The sequence below is a fragment of the Poecilia reticulata genome, chromosome 11, assembly GCF_904066995.2.
Source record: "Poecilia reticulata chromosome 11, P_reticulata-male-v2, whole genome shotgun sequence".
Taxonomy (NCBI): domain Eukaryota; kingdom Metazoa; phylum Chordata; class Actinopteri; order Cyprinodontiformes; family Poeciliidae; genus Poecilia; species Poecilia reticulata.
Genome location: NC_088840.1, coordinates 13,537,893 through 13,565,123, shown reverse-complemented (window position 1 = coordinate 13,565,123; position 27,231 = coordinate 13,537,893). Strand labels below are relative to the sequence as shown.

The window sequence follows — 27,231 nt, the reverse complement described above, 5'->3', positions numbered from 1 at the left end:
TAAGGGTCGTTTTTCAGATATTTTCAACTCGCCATGTCCCTTCGGTTTGCTGAGATCTCGTTTTCCCTCATTCTCACTGTGTCGCTGCAATCACCCATGAAAAAAGTTTGCGATTTGGAATAAAATACCTGCGCAGAGAAGTCAAAATCCCCGTGTAGTCAGGCCGGGGAGCTTATAACAATCCTTTTTTATGTGAACAGCAAGCAAAGTTGCTCTCTCTCACAGCAAAAAAAAAAAAAAAAAAAAAAGCAGGTCCGTCCGCCTTTGTAGTCTCTCCAGGTACGACGGAGGCAGAAAAATTCCCTGGATGCCAGACTGGGGCTTCTGTAATGCTGACACGTGTTTATGCGTGTATTTTTCTCTGCCATGAGTTTGATGATGCGGTGAGAGACAGAGTGGAGAGCTGAGCGTAGATGTGTTGAGAGCAAACCAGAGAAAGATGACAAAAGGTGCATGAGAAGAAGGAGTGAAGGCTGCGGAGCCAAGGAGTTGAGGGGCCAGCGGAGGTCTGAATTCCAGCAGCCTGGGGAGAATCGAGCATCCCACACACAGATGTTCACAACCATCAGGCAAGATAATTCGTTATCGTAACAACAATGACCGCTGTGACAGCCTGGAGAGTCAGGATGCAGCGACTGGGTGGACCGCAGCTTGGCAGGGGCGTTTACTTTGGAGCGTCTGCAGCACACAGAAGTAAATAATATTTAGCTCATTAATCCAGTTTGGCTTCAGTTAAGCTGCTGAAAGACAAAAACAAGAAGAAAGAGTGAGGGGGGTCATGGAGAGTTGAGTGAGAGGCAGCGACCCTGCTTCTGACCTCTGAAAAGGTACAGTACGCCATTATTTAGAGTAGGTACACTTTCAGCTTTCACATTTCATGTCGATGCTCATCTGGCCCGTGCTTTACAACAGGCTAACTTTTTTTAATTGTTATTATTTTAGAGTGAATACTTTGCAAATGGTGTATTTTGTACACTTCCAAAAAAAAAAAAAAAAACTCACAGGCCCATGTTAGGTGGTATTTTATTGTATTGTCATGTAGATAATCAATCTGCAAATGAAGTAATGGGAAAAAAAAGTATTTTCTCCCCTTGTAGATTTCCTAGTTTTTGCTTTTATGTCACACTTAAAATTTGTTATCAGAGAAAGATAACTAAAGCAAGGAACATTTGTTGTTGGGGAAAAAAACCAACCAAACTTTGGTTGAGACAATTACTATAAAGCTTCTTTTACGTTTCTAAAGTAGTGCTTTTGGCCACAGCTGCCACATTTCGTTGCAGTAATGTCAAAGTTTCTCAATTGCATTCTTCTTAAGTCCAGATTTCTTCTTCCTCTTCTTCCACTTCTCCAAAGCCTTCATATTATTTGCTCTTAGTCACTCAGAAGTGAACTTACTGGAGTGTTTTGATTCTAAAGTTCTACATACTATGTGTACTTCACTATCAATCTACATTATTCTGTGTGCATAAAAATAAACTTATTTGGTTGACGAACCAAAATTGTCCCTATAGCCAATTGGTCCACATCCTCCTGCTAAAGCCCTGGAGCTTGTACTAACTCATCAATCTCATCCAACTGCTTTGAAAAGGGTCTTTTTCTTGAAACTCACTAAAACATTGCTCAGAGCTACAGTGATGTGATGTAAGCTTCATCAGAGACAACCATTAAGATCAAGCAGAACATTCCAGCAGTGATTTACTGCAGAGAATGTAGCTTTAGGAACACGCATGTTAGGAAGCTTTTAAACTCGAACTCGAATAGGTGCTTTATTCTGTTTTTTTTTTTTTTTTTGAGGAGAAATACCTGAACACAGACCAAAAACAGGAGATTTATTGAATGCTGGTAAAAACAAAGGAGGATAAACTGTATCTAAGTGTGAGTCAGAAAGCAACAGACTGTGTTTTGAAGGAGGCAATGTCATAGTCTGTCAGAGTTTCTGGCAATGTTTTAGGCGAACACATAGTCAGATAAAAAACAAACAATGAAGCAATGTTTCATTGCAGCTTTTTTTTTTTTTAATGATGTCAATATCCCTATGGCAAGCAGATGTGCCCTGCTGATACAATTTTGTTTTTGGTCATTTTCAGTGAATGGGACATATTGGAGCATTTGATTTGTTCTAAAGTCACTTTAATCAATGACAGCGCTTTTTGCCTGAAGTAAGGCAAAATAGAAACCATCTGCAATCACTCCTAAATGTAATCCACAGCACCTGTTTAAAAAAAACCAACAAAAAGAAAACAGCACTCCTAGTGGCGTGCTTACAGTGACATGCAAAGATTTGGGCAACCACATTTAACATTTCCTCCCATGCAAGCGGAAGAAGGGTTAAGTCTGCAACTGCAGCTTTTAATACATTTTTCATCAATGTTGGTGAGTCATATTTGGGAAGAAGAGAAGGAGCGCCATGGAAACGTTTCGGCTTCCCAGTGGCAATAAACTCCTCACTATGGTTTGCCAACTTCCGAAAACTGAAAGAAAGAACGGAGACAGTAGGTTTGTTTTAGCGAAGCCTCTGCTCATATTATTATCAATATATAGATATCAAAACCAGATATTCATCAAGGGGCCTTTTGTAATTTTATCCTTTTAATAAATCAAATAGCTTTAACTGATAAAATGTTAAAATATTATGCTTTTTTGTGCAGCAAAGATTTGTTTCCTCATACTTAAGCATTTTTTTTCCACCTTTGATGAGGGTTTTCATGTAGCGCATTAGTTCCACCTGTAACTATACCGTCTATAAACAGATTTGCTTTAAGCTATGAAACAAAGAGTGTTCCTTGTCTAAATACATTTGTCACCGCAGCTATAGGATAGCACTGTATTTTAAAGGATATTTTTGATTTTTGCAATGGAAAACCCTAAAAACTATTGGAGTCTAACTGAGCTGAGCAGGTCCTTGTGTAAAAAAGGCTTTAATTAAGTAATGTTACAAATTTCTTGGATATAAGAATAGTCAGTGAATGCAAATTTAGAAGATTTTTCTTAAAAACCACTAGCTACAAGCCTGTAATAGCAGCTACTTCTTAACTTGAGCAAGAAATTTGAATAACTGCGCGTGAAGGTCAGTTGAAGCGAGGCGTTTCTGGGAGTCGTTTTCTTGCTTCAAAATGGTTAAAACTGAAATAATGGGGAACATACGAAAACATAGCTTTTCACCAGCGTTATAATAGTTGTCATGCTCACCAAAGTGCAAGTTGTCTCCGTGCAGAGAGCAAATACTTCGGTATTTTTGTTTTGTTAGTTTAAATAGAAAAGTGGTTAAAAGGAAGTCAAACAAAACAGAAAAATGTCTTTACATTAGCGACATTAATTTTTAACTGATTTTTTTTTTTTCGCTCAAAGGTATGCAGGCTACTGTATTTGTATAGCTGCAAAAGACCTAGCTGCTAGTTTTTGTCATTCAACAAGTATCCCATAATGCATCCTGTTCCACATATTGCAGACCTGCGACAGCTTCATTAGCACCTGCACAAAGTCAAACACCACAGCATCTCTAAAAATGCCTCATTTTTTAACTGTTTCACTTATTTTTTTTCATCTCCTCGAGTCATGACATATTTTCAGTTTTTTTCTTGTGTCTGCAACCGTTCCTCTGCGGTTGGTTTTGCTGAGAGCAGGGAGTGCCGTCTTCTGGCAGATCTGGTTAGGATCTAGGGTCTTCGTTCTTGTTGGAGCTCAAAGCTGGCTGAGATACCGGTGTGATCAGAAGGGGGAAAACAGAACCGATGTGTGAGGAGAACAGATGGGTCCAGTGGCTGGATGAAGCAGAGCCTGGGGGAGAGGTTGACCATGAAACAGAGGGTGACTTGAGTTTGTTGTGGTTTGGAGGGAGAAGGGCGCCAGCGGCGGTAGAGCAGCGGCGACGACGGATAATTGACGATGAAGGACACAGGAGGCGAGAGGTTTGGTCAAGTCTTGGTTTTTTCGCAGAGTAAGTCTTATCTGAGGAAGAAGCACACACACAAAAAAAAACCTACCATCAGGTTCTTTTCTTCTTATATAGATACTTTCAGATTGGTATCAGCAGAGTCATGAACAGCGCCCCGGCCTCTCCTTGGCGCCGTGCCTTTAAAAATGGCCTCTTTTATTGCAGTATCACTGCTTCACACGGAAAAAGATGAGTGAGGGAAATTTCACAGTGGAGAATGTCATGAAATTGTTGGATTTTTAAAAATCTGCTAGGCAACATATTTTGACATTCCTACCATTGATAGATTTTTTTCTAGTGAACTATATCTTGTTGAAACACCTGGCTACAACTACATCTTAGTTTGCTTACAGATCCTATGAGTTTTTTTTTTTTAAATCTTATATTACTTAAAATAATTCACAATGCCACTGCTTGATTTCATTTTGTATTTTAGTAGATTCTTGGGTTTTGATTTGTTTTTAACCTTGATATCCCCTTGTTTACCTTGTGTTCAGACTTGCAGTCTATGGTTTTCCGATTTGCTTGTATCAGATTCTTCTGTCCATTTAGTATTTGCTTTAGCTTCCTGACCCGTGTTTTCCTCCTGTACTTGTTTTTAGCCATTTTCCTTCAATGCCCGTCTGTTCATTGTCCCACCTCTGGTCCCATAGCTGTTGCTAATTTAGTTGATGAGACTCCACTACCCCTTCCCACCCATCGTCCGTGTTTGGTTTTCTAGTTTGGTTTCTTTGATTCCAAGTATCTCTTGTCACAACTACGCCTCGTCTGTTGGTTCTTGTTGGTTTCCTGCTGTGTGTCATTTGTACATTTAAGCTAGTTTCTTCTCTTTTAAATTCACTTTAAAACGATTCTGCCTGCCTCCTGTTTGCGTTTGGCGTCCCCCACCGGCACAAAACAAGACACCCAGAGAGTTTGTTGTCGAAAACTTCAACCTTAGTTTCATCTGAACCAACCACATGGTTCCAGCTGAAGTCGCAGGAGTGTTTTGCAAGCTTCACATGTTCTTGTTTTTGGTGGTAAAACAGAATAGGTTTTTTTCATAGTAAGCCTCTGGCTGGCATGTAGAAAACTTTAAGTGGCTTCCATTCAGTACTTCAAAATCTTTTCTGTTTTTTTCAGGCAGCAGGCCCCCTTCTCTCTGTGTGTGTGTGTGTGTGTGCGTGCGTGCGTGCGCGTGTGTGTGTGTGACTGATGGCAACGTTTTTACTCTACGCTGTTTTCCGAGATAAATGTGCACGTGCCTCACTGGACTGCTTTGCTTTATTGTTTGTCATGTTATTAAGAGTGACCTCAATTTCACATCATATTAATATCCTGGGACAATATGAAGTAATTGAGTCATATTTAAAGAGTTTGTAAACAGTCTGCTTGATTAAAACAGCAAAAAAAATAAATAAATAAATCACCTAATGCTGTAATTAGATTGGCTTACGGCTTGGATAAATTAGATCGTGGTGGAAATGGTGACTGAATAGATGTACTCAAATTAAAAGTTGGGTTTTCTCAATGTTTTGGTGTGAAATTGGGCTTCTGCAATCAAGGAGTGATTTATTTTAAGGCCCATTACGCATTTATCAATAATTGCTAAACATGCCGCATTTACTCAGCCTGAATCATTTCAAACATCAAAGCCATACGGAGGTGAAAAACTGTCTCACCTCTGTGAAACTGTTTTCATAGCTGACATTTGAGTTCACTGGCTGCAGGGAGTTTCCTTCCTAGAAAAGGCTCCCTTGAGAATATACTCTTGTACGCAAACCCGACGATGAGAGAAAAGAACAACAGCACTCACTGCCTGGAGACTTTGGAGTCGCTGAGTGGGAGCGTAGGGGCTGAACTTTGGTTTGGCCGGTTTACCTGCTGCTCTGTCCTTGTGTCTTCTGCTGCTGATGTGCTGGAGCAGAAGACGGAAAGATAAAAACCTACAGCAAATTGCATCCAGACAGACACAGCATGAGTGTAGATGTGAAGATGAAAAGAAAAGAAATGGGAGCAACTTTCTTTGTATATATATATATATATATATATATATATATATATATATATATATATATATATATATATATTCAAAATGGGCAGATTTGAAGGTCCTTTTGATTTGACTGACCAGCACAAACAGATGGCTGCCACTTGCGTGGTACAAAATCAGCAGCAAGCCGTTAAATATTCATGAGCACCTGGCCAAAGTTAACTTTGAAACAGTTAGGTATGGAGACCAACACTATGCAGTCACATCACGAACAGAGAGGACAGCGTCAGACACAAATGCTCACTGAAATAGAAATGGCTCGGTAGCTTTGTGCTCATTATCTTGGGAGATCAGCGGTTTTAACTCACCTGCATCGACAGGTGTGAGATGTACCCACTGTGATTTGGAATAAAATATGCAGAGTCCCACATATCCTCATACATGACTGCAATTCATGATGGGAAATGAGATGAAGTTGTTGAACTGTGTGAATAGCAAATGCGGGAGGCAGCTGACCTTTTTAAAGCTTTAGAGTCTATGCAAAAGAAGTCTGATAAATTGTGATCTCTGACGTCTGGTACTTCATTTGAAGGTTGTACTCTACGGTATGGTCAGTAAAAAAAAAAAAAAACAAAACAAAACACCAGGACCTTTGTACCACGTATCATAAAAGCATAATAATTATTTCTATTCTAATGAGTCAAAAAAAAGAAAAAAAAAAGTACCTTTCATGCAAAATAATCACATTGTCTTAATCACTTTTTAAAAAATTTAAAATGCAATTCACTGCGGACAAAAACTTCAAAATTCAAAGTAAATAAGAAGCTTTATTTTTTTCCACAAGGCAAAAGCCAATGAGTTCCCCTGGATAAACTGAGTTTTTCAGTCCAGTGTCTTTTCATCTGCAAAGAAATCTCCCTTCGGTTTTGTTTAAACCCTTTGATGTTTTATTCCTTTAAAGATTTTATGTAACTCTGCAAATAAGTGGCGAGCACTTAATAATTTAACAAATGATTAAGTCATCTGGATATAATATGTTGGACATATTATTGTCAGATAACTACGGAAGCGCATTGCTATCACGCAAGAAAAAAAAATTTGAGCGCTATCACGTTATAACGTGATACGTATCTTGTTAAAACGTGATACATATCACGTTATAACGTGATACTATCTTGTTAAAACGTGATACATATCTTGTTAAAACGTGTTACGTATCTTGTTAAAACGTTATAGTTATCTTGTTAAAACGTGATACGTATCTTGTTAAAACGTGATAATTCTATGTCCAGGAAGTGGCGGTATTATGCTAGGCTAGTACAGTGGCTGACATGAATTGGTCAGGTTTCCCTTCATGTTTGGTCTACACGGATATGGATGCTGCTTTGCACTGTGGTTAAAACCATTAACAGCATGCTACTCTGAGCAGGATCCTACACATAACGGGCCTGCACAGAAGGAAACGTCAGTTTGGTTCTCTAGCTGTGGCGGCGTTCCTGACTGTCTGGATCGAAGCTGAAGTTGGCTTCCGTTTGTAGCTTCTGATTCGGGAAATGGCTGAAGAGCGATTAGAACGGAGGCTCAGATGTATTTGCTGAACATTTTCTGTAAAACATTTTTATTGAACAGTACAATAGGTGCATAACGGCAACGGCTGTTCGTAACCAAGCACCCAAAATAAACGGAAGGCTAGATAGTGGCAAAAGACAAAAAATTTGATCCTGTTAAGCATTCTTCAAAATAAAAGACTTCCTCTCTCTTCACTTTAGTCAAAATAAATCATAAATAAAGCTTTGAATTTAATTATTTTTCACATCACCTTTTTGTAATTATGTACAATCAAGTTACATTCAGTAAATAATAATAAGCATTTAAATTACACTTAACATATGACTGTAATTAAGTAACTCCGTCCATTTTCTTTACACCCTTGTACGTTAGTGGGCTTGGGAGGGGTGTTGGTGCCTATCTCCAGCTGACATTCTGGGCGAGAGACGAGGTACACCCTGGACAGGTCGCCAGTCTGTCGCAGGGCAACAAAGAGATACACAACAACACACACACACACACACCTAGGGACAATTTGGAGAGGCCATTTAACCTGACAGTCATGTTTTTGGACTGTGGGAGGAAACCGGAGTACCCAGAGAAAACCCACGCATGCACAGGGAGAACATGCAAACTCCATACAGAAAGACCTGTGCCAGGAATCGAACCCAGAACCTTCTTGCTGCAAGGCATCAGCTCTACCAACTACACCACTGTGCAGCCCTGTAAATAAGTAACTAATCATGGAATTAGATTTAACATGCAAGTGTTAAAAAATCACCTGATATGCTTTAAAAACAAACATACATCGACACTTCAAATCTGGAGTAGATTATTCTACGCCAGTGGCAGAATATTTCAAACCTAGTTTGTGATTTGTGAAACCTTTATCTGAATTGTGAAACTTCAAACATGAGAGATTTAAAAACCTTTTTGTATCTGGAATGCATTATAAATGAACTATCACATTTACAATATTTGCTATTATTTTAGCCTTCTGTTTTCTTTCATTTTTTGTCCTAGAGCACCTGCCTTTCTGTTTGGCTGTTGTGGCTTACAGGGATGCATTTTAACTTGAGAGAAAGTCTTTTATTTTGAAGAATGCTTAACAGGATCTAGTTTTGTCTTTTGCCACTATCTAGCCTTCTGTTGATTTCGGTTGCTTGGTTACGAACAGCCGTTGCCCTTGTTCAGCAAGTGTACTGTTAAAAAAAAAGAAATCTGAACAGAAAATGTTCAGCAAATACATCTGAGCCTCCGTTCTAATCGCTCTTCAGCCATTTCCCGAATCAGAAGCTACAAACGGAAGCCAACTTCAGCTCCGATCCAGACAGTCAGGAACTCCTCCACAGCTAGAGAACCAAACTGACGTTTCCTTCTGTGCAGGCCCGTTCTGTGTAGGATCCTGCTCAGAGTTGCATGCTATTAATGGTTTTAACCACAGTGCAAAGCAGCATCCATATCCGTGTAGACCAAACATGAAGGGAAACCTGACCAATTCATGTTAGCCACTGTAAAAGCCTAGCATAATACCGCCACTTCCTGGACATAGAATTATCACGTTTTAACAAGATACGTATCACGTTTTAACAACATACATATCACGTTTTAACAAGATACATATCACGTTTTAACAAGATAACTATCACGTTTTAACAAGATAACTATCACGTTTTAACAAGATAGTATCACGTTATAACGTGATATGTATCACGTTTTAACAAGATACGTATCACGTTATAACGTGATAGCGCTCGAATTTTTTTTTTCCTGCGTGATAGCAATGCGCTTCCGTAGATAACAATATGACAACACTTCATGTTATTGTTTGACATGTTTTTCTTTATATTCGAGCACCTAAAACCCACAACACCTTCACACCTGTTTGCTTATTTTGCGGTTTTATTGCACCAGGCAGCCCTGAAGTTACTAATTTAAAAGTGTTTAGAGCTTGAATGTGTAAAAATTTGCCTCCACGTAGCAGCACAGCTCACCTGTTTGAGCTGAGTCTCCGAGTTGACGTGCACGTCGCAGATCTCGCAATGAAAAGTTTTGTTTTGGAGTCCAGTTGACGGCTCGGACGGAGCGGCCATCTTGGATTTGACTCCTATCCTTGGAAAAGACTTAATGGCTCCATCGCCGCTTCTGGCCTCGAGCATCGTTTTGTGCTTCGTACCTGAGCACACGTGGCGCAACGGCTCAAACACGACGCACAAAGGTAGCGCTTGACGACACACTCACTGTTTCTTACCGCTGTTGTGAGCCTGGAGCTGAGAGGCAGAGTTCACAGCCACCTTGCAGAGGGAGCAGTAGAGAAGTCGTTTCGCTTTCTCTTCCTCTGTCTCTGGATCTGGAGTCTCGGCTTCGCCATCTTTCTCGGCTGTCCTCGGACTGGCTGGCAGGGAGTGGCTGGTGGGCTCTTTTGTTGTTTCAGCGAGACCGCCGCTTAACGATGTTGCGTCTGAAGTAGAGTTTGGGGCCGAGGGGTCTAAAATCAGAAATTCAAGAGAAGAGACGTGGTTACTCAAAGAGACGGCTTAAAGGGATATAGATGAAGCATAAAGAAGTGTAAGATGACACTGAGACGCACACTGGCCATCACGCATCCTTACAGCAGAAGAAAATACTTTAAAAAAAAAACAACTTCACACTAATGTCGAGATTTAACACTTTGGATCTGAATGACGAGCAAGCTGAAATCCCACATCATGTTTCATCTAATTTTATTAAAACAGTGTGAACTTGCATGAAAAATCAAACTGTATCTGTTAAGATTTTTGGCTGATATCTTTTTTCTGAGTAAATTATGATAAATGTTTTTACTTTCTCTGTTTATTCTGAAGATTTGAGAGACTGTGGGGTATTTATGGCAAATATATCAAAATAACACATTTTGATATATTTGATATATTTCTTCATCCACTAGAAGTGACTTTGGATGAAGAAACTTTCAAGTTTTATATCTCTTTTAGTGTCTTATTAATTTTTGATTAAACACTGATATTTGTGTGGAAATAAGTTTGTCCACTCAAACTTTTTAGTAAATGAACAGATGAACAGATCACGGACGATCAATAGTCTTTCATTAGATAGTCTAATCTAATGAAACAACCAATCAGTTTCATTAGATTAGTAGCTCTTGGCCGTTGTCTCATTGCATTTGGATAAGTCAAATAAAGTTCTCGTCTCTAGAAATGTAACTGATTGATAAATATGGAAGAGTGGTTGATTGGAAAGCTATATGGTGTATCATGATATGTTACATCTTTAACCTGAGTATAATAGTCAATTTCTAAGTCCAGATTTACGGATTTGGCTGATGCTTTAATTGACTTGCTGCTCGTGTACCCGTGAACTCGTCCTCTTTTGTCTTTAAAATCTCTGGTCTCCGACAGTTCCCTGAAACACCAGTCAAAATTACTTTTTCTTTCCAGACGAAAGCTAAAAACTCACCAGGCAAAAGGCGATTATGAGCATTATCAACTCCTCTTGCCGCGCAACACTCAATTATTTCCCCTCGGATCTGTCTGAAGGCTCTTTAATTGACAGTTCTACATACAGATTAGCTGGCTCTGTTATCTTTAGTGAAAACCACCTGGTCCTCGAGGAGCACAGGCTGATTTAACAGAATCACTCAATGCTATTAACTATGATTAGCCCAGCCTAGCCGAGTGAGTGTGTGTTTGTTCTCACCGATTTCCCTTCGTCTAGATATTCAAGCGCTCAAACCTAAAGCAAACTCCAGCCTGAAAAGGTTCTTTCATTCACTCTCAAACACCAAAAACTACTTTTGCGGGGTTAGGAATGGGATGCACAATCTCTCTCGTTTTTTTTTAAGCCTGGTGAAACCTACTGCTTTTGTTTCTCAACACCTACACAAAGGCATCAGCATGGGCCAAAAAACACTAAACAAAACACACATGCTGTGGAAAGCGGTTAATGCTCCGACACACCTCCACAGTAATGCCGACGTGCCTCCAGATGCGCGTACGCTACAGGGCGCGCTGTACGGCTGCCCACAGATCGCATTCAAAGCATTTTTCAATGTGCTTTTGATCTCAGGAGGCCACTGAATGAGGTCAGAAAATGTAGACACGAAGACGGAGGAGAGGATAATGCTCAACCTTTAATCTGCTCGCTGTGCAACCCAACGCAGCAGGAGGGTTCTCACATCAAAGAGTTCCAAGTCGTGACTGAGAAGAGAAGATTCAAGCTCCATGTTCATATATCTAACTCTGTCATATAAGTGGAGTCCATGCGCACATACACGAAAGCATGGAGGAGCGTGCCTGCCTTCAGACACACCTTCTGATGTTGTGTCGGAGCCAGAGGGCTGTGAGCAGGATGACGAGAGGATTTGTGATGTGGTTTCCTTGGTGACTGGTTCGAAGGTCTTGATCTTTGGATCTGGGGCGTCCAGAGCTTTGAGTCTTTTCGCATGCCTCGTGCCACTGTAGTGAGAGGACGCCTGAGCCTGTGTGTTGTGAGAGAAAGCATAGAAACATAAGAAGTAAGCAAAAAAAACCAGCACAGATCCTTTCACACTGCAACACTTTACATGAGGAATCCTTCACTCCCGTAGTCGCATGACATGCAGAAACTAGGTTACAAGTACAGGGATTTGCAAAAGTATTAATGCCCCTGGACATTTTTTTTATCAACTTAGAACTACGCACGTCAATGTTAGAATGCAGGAAGGACAATAAAACAGGCAATCCATGTTTTTTTTTAAATGGAAAACTGCGGCATCTTTTTATTTTCACCTCCTGGTTCAACATAACCAGGCTTTTCTAAATTTACAGCTGCAAATCTTTCCAGGAGTGTTTCTACTGGTGTTGCACATAAAAGACCGAGAGTTTTTTTTTTTATGTAATATTTTCCATTACACAATGGCTCAAGCACAGTCTGTGTGGAGAGACTTTCTGTGAACATACATTTTCAAGTCATAGATTCTCAATTTGATTTAGGCTTGGACTAAGACATTTCAGGAAACAAATATGGTTTGTTTTATACCATTCCACTGTAAATCTGTCTGCGTGTTGGGGGTTGCTCTCTTGCTGGAGGGCGAACCTCTTCCCCAATCTTTTGCAGCCTCTAAACAGTTTTCTTCCAGGAATCTCCTGTATTTACAACCATTCATTTCCCCATCAATTCTCACCAGCATCACTGAAGAAAAACATTATCACAGCATGATGCTGCCTTCTCTATGTTTAATGGTGGTGGTGGGGGGAGGGAGGGTGTTTATGGTGATAGGCAGTGTTATATTTCTTTCACACACACTCTTTGGTACTTTCAGCTTTGGCTTCATCTAACCAGATCGCCTTCTTTCATTTGTTTGCTGTGTCATCTACATTGTGACAAACTGCGAACGGGACTTCTTATGGATTACTTATTTTTACTCTTGACTAAAAGGAAGATTTTTACAGTTCAGAGCCAGTCGCCGAACAGCAAACAGATTCTCCTTCGTGAGCTGTGGACCTCTGCAGCTAGGGTTACCATAGGCCTCATTGCTGCTTCTTTGATTAATGTCCTCCTTGCTCTGCTAGTTGGCTTAGATTGATGCCCAGCTCTTGGTAGTTTTGCACTTGTGCCATTTTCACTCTGTGATGTCAGATGATGGATTGGGCTGAGCTCCGTGAGACATTCAAAGTTTAGGATATTGTTTTATAGCCTTGACATTGTTTTAAGCTTCTCTGTGTCGGTTCCTTGGTCTTCACAGATGCTACTTCTTCACTTAAAGCTCTAAAAAAAATCACAGTAAAATACATAGAATTTTGATAAAAGTATGGAACTTTTATAATAAAAAAAAAGATTTTTTTTTTTATTTGTCAAAACTGTCACTTTGTAATGCCATTATAGTACAAGACATACAATCTGTGAAAAAAATGAAGCTCCTCTGCCTTCTCTCAGTTCTACTATTACCATCTGCAGAAAGTCACCACTTCTACTCTAAAACATCCAATAAGAACCATGAAGAAGATCAGTGTTGTCAATCACACTCATGTATGTGCTGGGCATTTGTGGCTGGCTCAGAGAAGTTGTAGCGTAGCAGCGAGAGAGGGGGAGAATGTGAGCATTTACTACATGAGCATGATCGACAGCGCTAAGATCTTCCTCCTGGTTATGATTGGTCGTTTCTGACAAGCAGTGTATTTCTTATTTTGAGCCGTATATTCTGTAGTTAGAGAGAAGGCAGAGGAGCTTGGTTATTTTCACAGATTATCTGACAGGTGACAGGTTTAACAACTGTAAAAAACAAACAAACAAAAAAAAACATTTTTTAATAAGTTACATACTGCAGCTTTAAAAGTTTCCTGAGACTCTGTGCAACAAATATGCAGTAACCTTTGCTATTATCAGCTTTAGTTGTAAATTCTAGGTGAACAGTGTCAGATTATCACAGCTTTCTAAGTTTTACCCCTTAATTCCTGAAATTCTGCAGCTCTTGACCTCAAAAACCCTCTAAAATGTCTGGTTAATTCTACAAATGCTTTCTTTTGAAAGGCAGACGCTACATGTGCTCCTCAGTCAATCAGACATTGCATAAGGCAGCTAACCTTCCCCAGATCCAGTCAAACGGCCTTGAATCAAGGGCAGGTCTCTTCAGCCGTTCAACTGTCATAAAAGGGGTGTGTGTGGAAAAAGCAAAAGACGGCACAGGAGCAACAGCTGAAAGTGAACGTTTCCCTCGAGACACCACCCACCTCAGAGTTGAATCTCACTCGACAAACGCCGCAGGAGCCGGGCTTCCTCTTCAGGGGTGAAGTTAACCCGAAGCATGGGCTAATCAGAGCTTTGTGGAGATGATCCATCTGCTGCAACAGATAATAAACGCTTGAAATCTGACTCGCGTTGCCGGAAGGATGATAAAAACTGTTTTAATTTTGCTGTTATATGATCCTTTTAGGAAATGTGAAATCAAAAAAGCAAAATCAAAAAAGCACATTAGCATCTGTAACATTGCACATCGTATTCAAAATTGCACATCGCACATTACATTTATTTAACCTCCAGCACCTTCAAGCTTAAAACTCGGCAGTCGATAAACCGAGAAGATTGGATTTACAGCAGGTCAGTCTGTTCTCAGGTTCTCACCTTTTTTAGTGTGCTGAAAAGAAATGAACATCGGCATGTTCACATAAATCTTTTTAATATGCTCTCTGTGATGTTTAGCTTTCGGTCCTTTGGCAACAAATGTGCCTGATTTGATCCAAATGCCCATAAGAATAGTTTTCCCTGAAAAAGATGTTACAACTTTTAAAATAGATTTATTCCAAGAGCACAATCTTACACGAAAGGTTTATCCAATACAGCCTTTGAGTTGATTTATTCACTAGGAAAAACAAAATCACCAGTCCCTCATTTATTAACACTACTGTGAATTTCCATGAGCTAAAACATTTTATATTTAGAATCAAGTAAGGCAGGGATATGATTTGTGTTCATCTTCATAAGTCAAGAAATGGCTTCAAGAAAATTGACTAAATATAACCTACTAATATTTGCAATCAGAGCAAGAATTTAAAAGTCTGAACTAAACAGGAACTGTGACAAGCTGGATGTGGACTTTAGTTTATCCTGAGCATGATGGTAGAGAAAGTAAAGATAATCTAGAGATTCACTTCTAGAGAACTGGTGGCATCTTGACATCACCAAAATGTTGGTTTAGTATGGAGTGAAAATGGTCTCAAAACATCTGTGTGTGCGTAAAAGGGTTTGTGCGTGTAAAACAAACTCTGATGGGTTTTAGTGAACTTTCATCCATTCACCCATTGTCCTGGCAATCTGTGCATAGTCAGTTTAGAGAATTAACCAATCTAACCCCTCACTTTGTTGGACTGGAGGTACACTGCTTGCAGATCGGAACCAGTTGAAATTTGAACCCAAGAGCTACTTGACACTATGCAGCCCTGGACTAAAACAACCAACAAATATGTGGAAACCATGTTATGCTCCCTATCAATAAACCTTAATGGATGTTGTGGTAAGGAGATGTAAAATAGAGTAGATTAAGTACTCTCATACCAGCAAGAAGAGGTTGCAAAAACACTACCAACAGAGGGACCATAAAGTGTAACAACAAACGATTTAGTAAAAATCAACCATTTATTAAATTAAGTCCCCCCTAAAAAAAAAAAGAAGAAAAAACTATGCTACTGCAATAAAAGATTTGTTTGCATTTCTTTACCTTTGGTGCCAATAAATATGGGTGGAATATGTTAATTCACCAAATACACAAAATAAACAGCAGTCAGAGCCTGTCACTGTCAGGCTAGAACACCTGGTTCTGGACCTGAAACGAACCAAACACGGAGCATCTTTTAGCAACCTGGGTTGTCTGGTTCCGAAGAACATGAGCCACGTTTTCAGGTCTCGCTCCTTTTCTTTGCATAAAGCCTCAATAAACTGAAGTTTGTGGGCTCTTCATTTAAGGAAACGGCCTTTAGCTAAGCCATGCAGACCGAACCCTCCTTCTGTAACCTTTACGGTGCGGTGGAGAAGCTCGGTTTTGGTCTTAATATAAAACGGCAGGGGGCAATGAGTTCTAGTGACTCACATACCTGAGCACATGGCTTGGATTTCTAAAGTGACTGAAATATGACAGTAAACTCAGACATGAACTGCAGCAGTAAAATTATATTATGAGCAGATATTTATTGGCTGCTTTATTCTCTACAGATTAATTCAGATCTTTGAAGCAAAACCAAATCATCACAGTATTTTCACATAACAAAAACGTAACAACTGAGCAAAATGTACAACAACAACAAAAAAAGCATCATTGATCTACGAGACGAAATGTATGCATTTTATCTTTAGATTTAATTGTAGCTGCAGCTTATTAAGAATTATTTCTTTACATGTTGTCTGCTCCAAGTTAACACGCTGACTATAGGTTCATGGTAACAGGTGGCTCAGGTTTTGCCTGCAAAAGACAGTGTGTGGCAGAAAGTCAACACTGACCATCACCCTGAACAGACCATCCCCACCTTGACACCTGACAGTGGCAGAATCATGCTGTGGGAATGTTTTCTTTAACAGTGAAGTTGATAACATAGTGAATAGAGCTACAGTAGAAATCCTGAGGAGGCAAGAGAGTCTGGAATAGAAACGACACCAACCATTCAGGCAGAGCCACAATGAGATAGTTTAGATCAAAGCATGTTTCTGATAGAATGACCTAGTCAAAGTTCAGACCTCAATCCTATCGAGTCCAGGAAGTCCTGAAAGTCCTGAAAATTACTGTTCACTGATGTTCTTGGTAGTTTCACAAAAAAAAGACAAAGATCTTAGTCTCCTGACTTGGCTGTATTACTCTCTTTGCACTTTACCAAGATCACAAAGTTCAGCTTCAGCGTGAGATACTTGCACACTCCAACTTCATTTAAAGAGACCTCTGCCCATTGGACTGCATGTAAGGATGGAAATTTGAACACTACTACGCTGCTGTTGTTGGAAACAACACTCTGGATGCCATGACAAACTAATAAAAACCAGCCTTTTTGCTATTAGTAGTGTTTCTCCTATAGGAGAAAAAGCAACAGAATCTCATTTTTTCCAGTAGCAAAATTTCCTCTCAAGGGACAATGATCTACAGGGATTGGAGGAAAACCACTGTATCCTAAAAATCGTCCACATCCTGATGCACTAGTTTCAGGAATTCATTACAAACTGCAATTTAAAAAAAAAAAAAAAAACTGTGTGGGATAACAGAGTAAAATGGCCCTCTGTTTAGTGTGTTTCACAAGAAAATCTCTCTAATCAGCCCAGATTGCATCAAATAGATCTAAAGAACTGGACTATGGTAGCTCAAGATGGCAAAACAAGTCTAAATAGTTCAGCCACAATGTGCCAAATCCATTCTAGATACTTCGTAAAGCTTCAAAAGAAAGTACGGCCACATAATATTCAGAGATCTGGGTCTTAATTTAAAATTGTCTAAAGATGCCCAGAGACTGTTTTCCTTCAGGACTTGGTTGGAGTCCATTTGGACCTCCACGAAGCCGTGCTGACCACAGCTTCTGTAAGCTATTAAAAAAAAAAAGAACAAGCTTATTTTTACTGCAACCTTTTAAACCTGCAGGAGTGCCTGGTTCAGGAACAGCGTCAGAAATTATTATTTGAAGACAGGAGGAACATTTGTGCAGAAATGTTTGTGTTGCTTTACAAACATCAGAAAATCAATAACTTAATGATGAAATCCCAGATCTTTCATCATCGCTCTTTTACTCCACAAGTAAATCTCTTAAATTTTTCTCTCAAATGCTCGTGTTTACGCTTTTTGTCAATATCTAAACATCTCAAGGCACTACTGGAAATAAGTAATGTTTTTCGACACCAGGAATGATGTAAAATGAACCATTAGGCAGGAAAAAAACTTGAGCAGTTATTATAGAACAGGTTCCAAACTTATTGAGATGGCAAATAGGTGTTTGAAACTTTAAATTAATGAACCTTTTATTGCAGTTTTGTTTATGTACCCACTTCTGTACTATTTGTACCAAATGAAAAAAAAAATGTATTGCCTTGTATTTTACTGCCCCAGCTGTTAAACATTTTATTTATAGCTCTGGCTTGAGACTTGAGCAGGTTCAGGCAAGTAGCAAGGTTCTTGCTGGAATTGTTGTGAAATACCACTTTACAGATTTCCTCTGTTTTTGTCAAAGTTAAATGTCATTGCATAACTTTGCACACCAGACAAAGATAACTCAAGTAAACAGTTTTCAAATGACTACTTCATTTTTAAGGGAGAAAAGCTGTCCAAAACGACCTGCCCCTTTAAGAAAACATCATTTCTCTCCTTGTCAAGTCATGAATTAACTGTATAAACGGTTTGGTTTCACAAGGCCAGCTTACTGATGCATCCATAAAATCAAAAATATCACTATCATAAAAGAAAACACACAGAAAATACATGAGAAATGTCATTGGTGAAGTGGTCATTTCTCGGGATGATTAATTCAGTAAATCTTGATGAGTCGTTATCTACAAATCAGAAACACTGATATTGGTTGGCTTAAACCAATTGTTTTAAATCTACTTTTCCATATTTACTTACGTTTTCTGGCTCTGATAAAAATTTCATAGTGACATATTTTAAACATGACCAACTTACAAAGACAGAAGTAATCTGTGGGGGCAAATATCATTTCCCAGCACTGATAAACAAGCATCTGCCTTAAATGGTATGTCCTATTTTGAAGAAGTGCCAAGAGAAATTGGTTTCCATGTCAAGTCACTTCTTAAACAGAAAATAGTTGATCAAAAGTTAAGTTGCATTCATTTTACAGCAAGTGATTTAGTTGGAAACAGTCATTTCTCGAGGGGCTTTTCCCCCTGCTGAATAACAACATCCAGGGCGGATAGTTTTTAGAACGTTTCTATGTGAAACTATGTTACTTTAATAAAAACAAAAAAACATGATTTTATTTAAACTGGACATTGGTACGGGTCAGTCAGGTTGTTCTGTTAGCTCCAGGAACAGAGAACAGCTGCAGGGATTTTAGCTAAATTCCTGCTCAGACATGAAAAACAGAATGTGTGTATGTGTAATCTCTCCGATTGCTTTTGATTTTCGTAGACAGCGGCGGCACTGGAATGCGTATCTGTCCTCACTGTTTTCTCACTCTCCCACATGAAGATTATTTGTGTGTGTGTGTGGTGGGGGGTGGGGGGGTGCGTGTGTGTGTGTGTGTTACTCCTGAAAAAGCAAAGTAAGACAACAAGAATCCAGGATGTTACTTTAAAAACATTTCAAGCAGCTGTGGGTGTGGTGTTTGTGTTTCTGGAAGAGACTGAACATCAGAGCTCCTGCAGTTCTTTCACCTCTGATCACACGTTTCCCACTCCGCCTCTCCATCTGCTCACCTCTAAACTCTCCCTTAGCTTCCATCTGATTAAAATCACCTTCCTGCATCCCAGTGGTCTCGCTCTCCTACCCTCAACTCCTTACATGCTCTTCATAGCCGACAAGCACCTGTGGCAAAGCCAGTTCGCCCTTTTTGCTCATGTCCTCGTACAAAAACGCACACAGAAATCACATCACCTGCAAATACAAATCCCCAGAATGAAGACGTCACACGTAGCACATAGCATCAATTACAATCAGCTCTGTCTTTCTCCAGACCCGCTGACACTCTGCAGCGGCAGCTTGTCAGACGTGTTCAGCTCCAGGGTGCCGGTTGAAGCTGAAACATTTGTTCTGGTGAAACAAAGCAGACTTTTTTTCTTTTTTTTTTTATAGCTGGATCATAATCAGGATCCAACATTTATGATGACGAATAGTCCACAGTTTATTGCGGATCACCACGACAGCTGTGCATGAACTCCTGACATCAAAACGACATGAATTAGTTTGTCTCTTTCTTCTTTCTTTTGAGAGAATTACATCCTAATTTTCTTGGAATCAATTTTCTGCTCCAGCTAAAATAAAAAATAGAAACACAAGCCGATGTAAGAGCTCGACCCAGAGCTCAAACGCACTCAAACCAAATGTCTACCAAAGAAAAACCTCCACATCAATATAGGCAGACTGATGCCCATGACATCTTCACTGAAGGGAAAATAAAAGCTTTAGATGTGCAAAAATGCACACTGGCTCAGGTCACCGGCATGCCAACTCAGTTTAATTTAATTTACTCAAGGAAAACTACATTCGTTCTTCTGCTTTTTCTGCTTTAGCCTTCAGTGTCTTTAATCAGAATGGAGATGAAACACATTCATACAGGTCTTTATTTATGTTTAAATAAAGTAACATTACAGTGTTTCCCTTGATTGACATGTGAAGGGTGGCTTCCTTTGCTTGACAAAAAAAGATGTTTCTAATGTTGAATGGATAGGTGTCAGGTTTGTGCCAACTCATGCACACACACACACGCACACACACGCCCACACGCACGCACGCACACACACACACACATGTTTGCGTAGCTGTCTTTGTGGGGACTTTCCATTGACTTCCATTCATTTCTACAGCCTAAACTTTACCCTTACCCTTTTCCTAACCCTAACCAAAACTCAATTCACACCTTAGTCCTAACTCTAACCCCTGACCCATAAACATGGTTTCCCCTTGTGGGGACCAAAGAGCAGTTGGTCCCCACAACGTAGTATGTGTCAGGAAAATCGTCCCCCAAGGTATTACAAACAAACGCACACACACACACACGTACACATGAAAGAATGGAGTAAACAGTTTTGCTACAAAATTCATCTAAGCAGGACACCAGGATAAACTTTGTGGGAAGTAAACCAGTGTGAAGGAAACTTATTGCAAGGCTTCCAGTTGGAAACACTTTTTTGGCTCCAGATTATGAAACAATGGCATTCTTGGATTAAAGGGAAGCAATAACCCAGAGGTGAGAGACAGAGACACAGCACAGTTCATGTCGTGGGTCACTACAGCATGGAGCAAACGGTCAGAAGTGACTGCAGCTATTTGAGAATATAAAATTAATGTTTGGTTTTCTTTCACGGTACGTTTAACTCTCTGTGTTTCCTCTTTTAGTAGAAGAAAGTTGACGATTTCTGCTGATTGTGCTAAATCAATAATCAACTTCTCCAGTTCAGGCTCGTGTGTGTTTAAATATGCAGGTCAACTCTTTTTTTCTTTTTTTTTTCTTTGAGTCAGTACCAAATGAAGGTTAGCATGTTTGACGCTTTTCTTTTCACACATTTCAGAAATTTCTCAATTTCGGTCATAGAAATTGAAAATACCTACGGTGACACAACCGTAAAAAAAAAAATAAATAAATAAACAAGTTACAGTTAAAATTACAGCTAGAAACCAAAATGAAAGACTGCAATGACTGATGTGACTGATGTGTTTGTACCCAAATCTGCAGCCTCGAAGAAGAGCTGGGGTGAAATCAAATGAAAGGTCAGATGGGGTTCAACAAAAAAAAAAAGAAAAAGAAAAAATCAACAGGAGTATTTTTAAGAAAGAAATATATTTGTACGTTGCATCACTGGGGAGTCTGGTATTAAAACTTTGAAAGAACTTATCTTTATTCCAATTTATCATACTAAAGTAGAAAAACGGAAAAAAAAATATCTAAACTAAACGAGGAAGAAGGAGGGAGGTGAAATGTCTGAAGGTGAGGGGACTGAGAATGAGTCAGGAGGCACAAAGTGCAAAATGTATTGGCTTCCAAGAGTAAAAGAGATAAAGGAGAAGGTAAGACAGCAGAAATGAGCTTAGACCTAAACAAATATCTTATTTCCAGGCAGATTGGCTTTTCCAGAATATAGTTAAAGCAGATATACAGTGTGAGCCTAAACAGGTGCAGAATGAATATATCTCACTGCATGCTGACAGCTTGGAAAATACACAAACCTACATGCATTACTGTGTCTGTGAAAACCACTGTGTCAAATGCTGGGAACACGACAGACGTAGAATCTGGTTTAATGCAAACGTTTTCATCTTTAATACTCTATTTAAAAAAAAAAAAACTGGATTTCATGGATAATTTAAGCAGGCAGGATTACATTAAGATATGAAACACGGTCCGTCTCCTCCGAGCCCGGACCGGGTCCGCATTCGTTTCCTCCACCTTCACCCTTCACAAACACGGAGGCAGACAGCTCGGAGAAACGCTCTGCATGAAGAATACCAAGGAAGCAGCTCTTGACGCCCCCCAGGTTGTGTGGAAATGTCACCGCTCTCCGCATCACAGGTGATATATTTGGAAAGGTGTAGGCAGCGCGCTTATATTAAACATTTACCTCCACGCAGACAAACTAAACCTGGAAGCTAAATGGAAAAACAAAACCGGCTCGATGGAGGGGACGAGGGGGAATGGATTCAGTGACAGCCCGTTCCCACCACCCAACAGTGACTGACGGTACTCACATCGGTGAATCCAGGCAGCAGATGGAAGGGGAGGAGGGCCTTTGGGTCAGGGGAGGGCTGGGTCCTGCCCAGCGTGGGACGAGCCAGCGACGGCAGGGGACTGTGGCACACATTACCTGAGACACAGAAGGGAAGCAGCAAAGATTAAGTGATCCGTTTTAAATGAAGATAACGGAGAGAGCTAAGTGGGAAGAGAAAAGAGACGAGGAGATGCACTTGAAAAGGCTGAACTTTAACCTTTACGTTTTAGCGTTTTTGTCCATTTATGCACAATCCGCAAACCATATTTGCTCTACCTACGCAGTCCTCCAAGGCAGTTTATATCTAAAGTCTTATTACTTTTGTAAAAGTAGTTTTTAGTGACCAAAGTTTCATTACGGCGTTGAGGTCTTAGAACAAGGAATATATATCTTCTGGTCACATTATGTGAGATAATAGATCAAATAAAATACCTTGATTTTCATTATCGCAACATGATTAAGGTGCAGCTTAGCAGGGTATGGGCAAAATCCTTAAAAGTAATATAAACTAAAAAGTAAACAACTGAATATGAAATATTTACACATTTAATGATAAAACGATGTTGCATGGCAGCAGTCCTTTTTTGTCACCTTTACATTTAAAAACGGAGCTGAGTTCTGCCGTATCTGGTAAGAATCACTGGGATACACAAAGGAGGGTCTGAACAGCTAAATGCTACAGCTGCAATTTGCAGATTCCTACACTATCAGGAAAAGGTGCGGTTGTCCGGGGAGTCCCCCTAAACTAAACCAAATTTAACAAACATGTTTTGAAGGATGGCTAACATACCTAAAACTGAATCGTCCTGTTTTTATTTGTGTAAAGTTTAGTTTTAATCCCAGCCTCATCTGTTTTTATTTGCTTTTAATATTTAAGATGTACAGACTGATGCATTTTGTCATATTTGATGCCAAATTAATGCTTAATTAAGTCTTAACCACTGGTTCGACTTTAACTGGGTTGTTTCCTACCTCGCTCTGTATGCTGTGATATTGAAAACCTGCTATGTAGCTAAAAATGAAAAGCAAAGAAATAAGATGGGATTTTGTCTGTCAGGTCTTGAAAGTATGTCCGTCCTGTTCTGAATAGTGCATGTCTACTGGTATCAGAGGTTCTCACTTTTCTGGGTCATCAGAATTAGGTACGTTACTTTTGCTTTGACATTTTGTGGTACTTATTTCTATATTTATGTTCACATCAGCCAACCCTCTGGGAATGAAACTGACGTTCTACATGAGCCTCCTCTAGGAAGTAGAGAAGTACTATCCAAAGTTTTTCATCCCACGAGTCTTGAGAGGTCAGGTTAAATTTGGGTAAGGCTGTACTGAAGCATTTTTTCCTCTGGTGTCACGTCGTCCTACACAGTTAAAACTAAAAGCAGATGCACAACAGTGTGACAAGGTATTAGTGTGATTTATGAAACCTTCATTCAATCTGCAAACACGCACACACACAGAAATATGTTATCTGGTTTTTATTGGCATTAAAATCACCCTAGATTGCATCATGCATGAAAATGACAACATGCAAATGGGTAAAAGCCGACACGGATTATTCCACACTGATTACCGATTCTTTAAAGACACGGGTTTGAACCGTGAAAGCATTATTTTATTTGCAGCAACAAAAATCTGGGCATGAGATGCAGAGGGAGGAGCTCACCAAAGGTAAGATTCATCCAAGAAATATCACTGATTTATAGCTTATACTCAGCAGACTACATTTTAATTCAACACCGACTATTTTGGAACAGGTTTGTCATTTCTTCCATTAGAGTACATTCAGTCATTTCTTCTCTCTTTTTTAAATTTTTATTCAAAGCCTTAGTTATTAAAGTCTTATCAAAATAATTCTCTGGCACAGGCAAGTAGTTAGATAACGAACCCTATCATCAAAGTATTTGATGAAACTCTCAGAAGGTTTGTAGATACACACACACACGCACACACACACACACACACCCACACACACACACACACACACATAGAACCAGTCCAGAGGGTCCAGCGTGATAAGCGTCCTGTTTGTGTTTCTGATTGTCCAGCCTCCAGTTTACATGTTCTCCCAGCTTGATTGCAGCTTGAATCAGGACCAGGGTGCAAGTTTAATCATCGTCATCATCATCATCAAAAATCAGCCAACACACCCATCCGCTCTGCCATTACTCTGATTGCCTTTGGCTGACGGCGCGCATGTGTGTTCATGTAGCATTGTGTGTGCTTGGGTATTTTACTTTACAGAGAAGAAATGAGGTTGCGAAATGCACAAACATGGACAGAAGACGACAGAATCCAGATCACACGCTCGTTATGTTAATTCAGAATGAACCAACCAACCAAAAGAAAAGAAATGTTAGTTTATACATTTCCACACTTTTTGTCACAATTCAACCAACTTGTAAAATCCTGCTGAGGACATTAACAGGAACACTGTGGCTCTATGTTTTCTGAATTACATCGTAAATTTCTGCGTGTTGCACTTAAAGTGGAACATAAAGACCGAACTGACATTTGTATAACTGACAGCAGATCAAAAGATGCATGCAACAAGTGAGTCTGCTGTGATTTCATAAAAATAAAAAAATAACAATCCCCCACAACCTCCCCCCCCCCCAACCTTGAGAGTAAAAGCTTAATGCTGCGTTTACATACCAAAATACATGCCGGCACCGAAATGAAGTCCCACAGCTCAGTGTGTGATTAAAGACTTTTTCATCTCCAGGCAGAAATGAGGCTCCTCGTCCTCTCCTCCGGTCTCTGTGTCTCACTGCAGCGGAGCCGCGGGCTGCTCCTTCCCATATGGATTCCCTCCTCCTCCTCCTTCTCTTCCTCCTCCTAACTGCCCACTGCTACTCCTCCTCCTCCTTATCATCACTGTGTCTTCACGATCCCTGTACAAATCTTCTTCTGTATCTTTATCTCCAGCTTTGCTCTGGGTTTAGTCAGAATCATGTCTAATTACTGTAGCTGTGAGTCAGTTCCCTCAGTGAGCTCACACACGCACACACACCCCAAAAACAAAAAGTGTGATTGTGTCCCTTTCTTTTACAGAGTTAAAAAAAAAACTGACATCACAAGTTTATATTTATAAATAAATAAAGTATAACGGTCCAAGTTGGCTTTTAATGAAGTTGTCTTCATCATATCTCACATCAAATCCCTCTGCAGAGTCAAAAGGACTCCAAGACATTATATGTACTATGGGACAGAGTTTAGCGAGACAGTTATTGTCATACCCAGACTGAAGCATGGTGGAAGAGGCATCATGCTTGGGGACTATTTTTCTTCAGCTGGAAATGGACGTTTAAACAAATTCAAATATCAGTCAGTCTTGTCAGCTTTTGTCGGCTTCTGTTGAAAATCTGACAAATCTTTCAGCGTGGAAATGGCCCAAAGGATACCCACAATTAACAAAAGCATGTCTTTACTAGAAGAAGTGCTCATAAAGTGCTCAGCTAGAGTATCTGACAGATATTAAGGTTTGTTATGAGGGAAGGAGTCTGTGCAGGTAAGACCCTCAAACCCTATCATACTTTGTTATTACTATTTCCTGCCTGGATTAAACCAGCTGAGTTGTACTCGACGTAGGTTAAATTAAGGTGGAACACGCGCCGAAATGTTTGAAACGATTTATCTTGCTCTCATTTTTCCACCGTCCATTTCAGTCGGGCTGTGCTAGACGCCGTTCTGACGGTGCAGGTTTCCTAGATTGACTGGGTCCAACATGTGGTTTCTTGTCTTCATTGTGAAAGGGGCCCCAGCATAAAAAGAGCGAGCGGCCATCAAAAATGATCAAAGGCAAGTAAGTAGATGAAAAAATATTTGTAAAGAGTTTCATTATAGATGGAAAATCAGATTAAGTTAATATTGACCAACAAATTGAGACCGGACCTTTGTCCTCCTCAGGGTCGTACAGCAGCCTTCCGTCAGAAATGTTCAAAATATGAAACAACTAAATAAAAATAATTACATGTAAAATTCCAATTAGTGATGAGTGAATAAATAAGGTAGAAATTGAGGATGGCATGACATAATAAAAACATTTACCTTTAGCCATTGTTTTTTGTGTGTCTTTTTATTGTTGTTATTGAAATTGAAACAGAGAAAGTTTATACCATCATTAAAAACAGGATATGTTTTTTTTTTTTTTTATCTCAGCTCCACTTCCCCACCGACCACTTCCAGTTACTTTCGGTTTTCTTGGACAATCACATCCTATTTGCACATGAGGTGATGCAACAGTGCAACAATCCTCCTCACAGAATTAAATCTGTTTGACTTTGTTTGTCAGAGGAATACTTTTAAAAACAAACGAGTCTGTGGCACTGAGAGTTTACAGCCCTTGTTTCCAGATTACTGTGTTTTTTTTTTTCTTGCGCTTGTGTAAATGATTTTCCCATCTTCACTTCTTTTCCTCTTGGGCCCGTGGTATTTTTAGATTCATCCTGTGGCATTCGCAGCATACAGAGGAAACTGGACAGGATGCATGCAGTAATGGCTTCAGAAACTCATCTGGACTTGTACACATGCACACACTGAAAAAGTCCACATGCAATTTCTCTTTTGGCAACATGGCCTCAGTTAAACCTCTGGTCCTCAAACCCTCACAAGAATGTCGACAACAACATGTGTTTTCCCACAATACCAAACTCCAAGGAGACTTATCTCGCTAAGGCTGTCAGTGTAACACCTGCTATTTTCCCAAACGCACGCACGCGAACATGCATACATGCTCCCTCTCAGTGAGTTCACATCAGCGAAACAACGTCTTCTGCAAATGTGGCATCTTTGTATCTAGACAAAGACATTTTGTCTGGACTGCACCTCCTCTGTGAACTGCATGGAACAAAAGTAGAGGGGTATTAAACCGACTTGGAAATATTTGCTCATAAAGTGATTTTTT

At 39.8% G+C, this 27,231-nt stretch overlaps 1 protein-coding gene across 4 annotated transcripts; it reads right to left on the bottom strand.

The window, feature by feature from the left end:
* Positions 1–1,812: 1,812 nt before the first annotated feature.
* On the bottom strand, positions 1,813–25,265 carry LOC103472352 (zinc finger protein 385D). 4 transcript variants are annotated; one of them, XM_017307548.2, is made up of 8 exons: positions 24,981–25,265; positions 22,309–22,424; positions 14,159–14,269; positions 11,760–11,928; positions 9,706–9,942; positions 9,449–9,630; positions 5,795–5,831; positions 1,813–3,948 (listed from the first exon to the last, which is right to left on the bottom strand). In XM_017307548.2, exons 1-8 carry the CDS (start codon positions 24,988–24,990, stop codon positions 3,650–3,652), a joined length of 1,161 nt encoding a protein of 386 aa, XP_017163037.1. In that variant the 5' UTR covers positions 24,991–25,265; the 3' UTR covers positions 1,813–3,649. The 4 variants fall into 4 exon arrangements, with proteins under 4 accessions (XP_017163037.1, XP_008420172.1, XP_008420171.1 ...); XM_008421950.3 differs by having other exon boundaries at positions 5,730–5,831; positions 14,159–14,266; positions 24,981–25,260; XM_008421949.3 differs by having other exon boundaries at positions 5,730–5,831; positions 24,981–25,258.
* Positions 25,266–27,231: the final 1,966 nt, after the last annotated feature.

Bases quoted from the DNA above. Each gene is read 5' to 3' on its own strand.
- LOC103472352 (XM_008421949.3), bottom strand. The intron at 11,929-14,158 runs GTGGGTGGTGTC...CACAACACACAG, and splicing joins GAGTGAGATTCAACTCTGAG to GCTCAGGCGTCCTCTCACTA. The intron at 9,631-9,705 runs GTAAGAAACAGT...ACGTGTGCTCAG, and splicing joins GCTCCAGGCTCACAACAGCG to GTACGAAGCACAAAACGATG.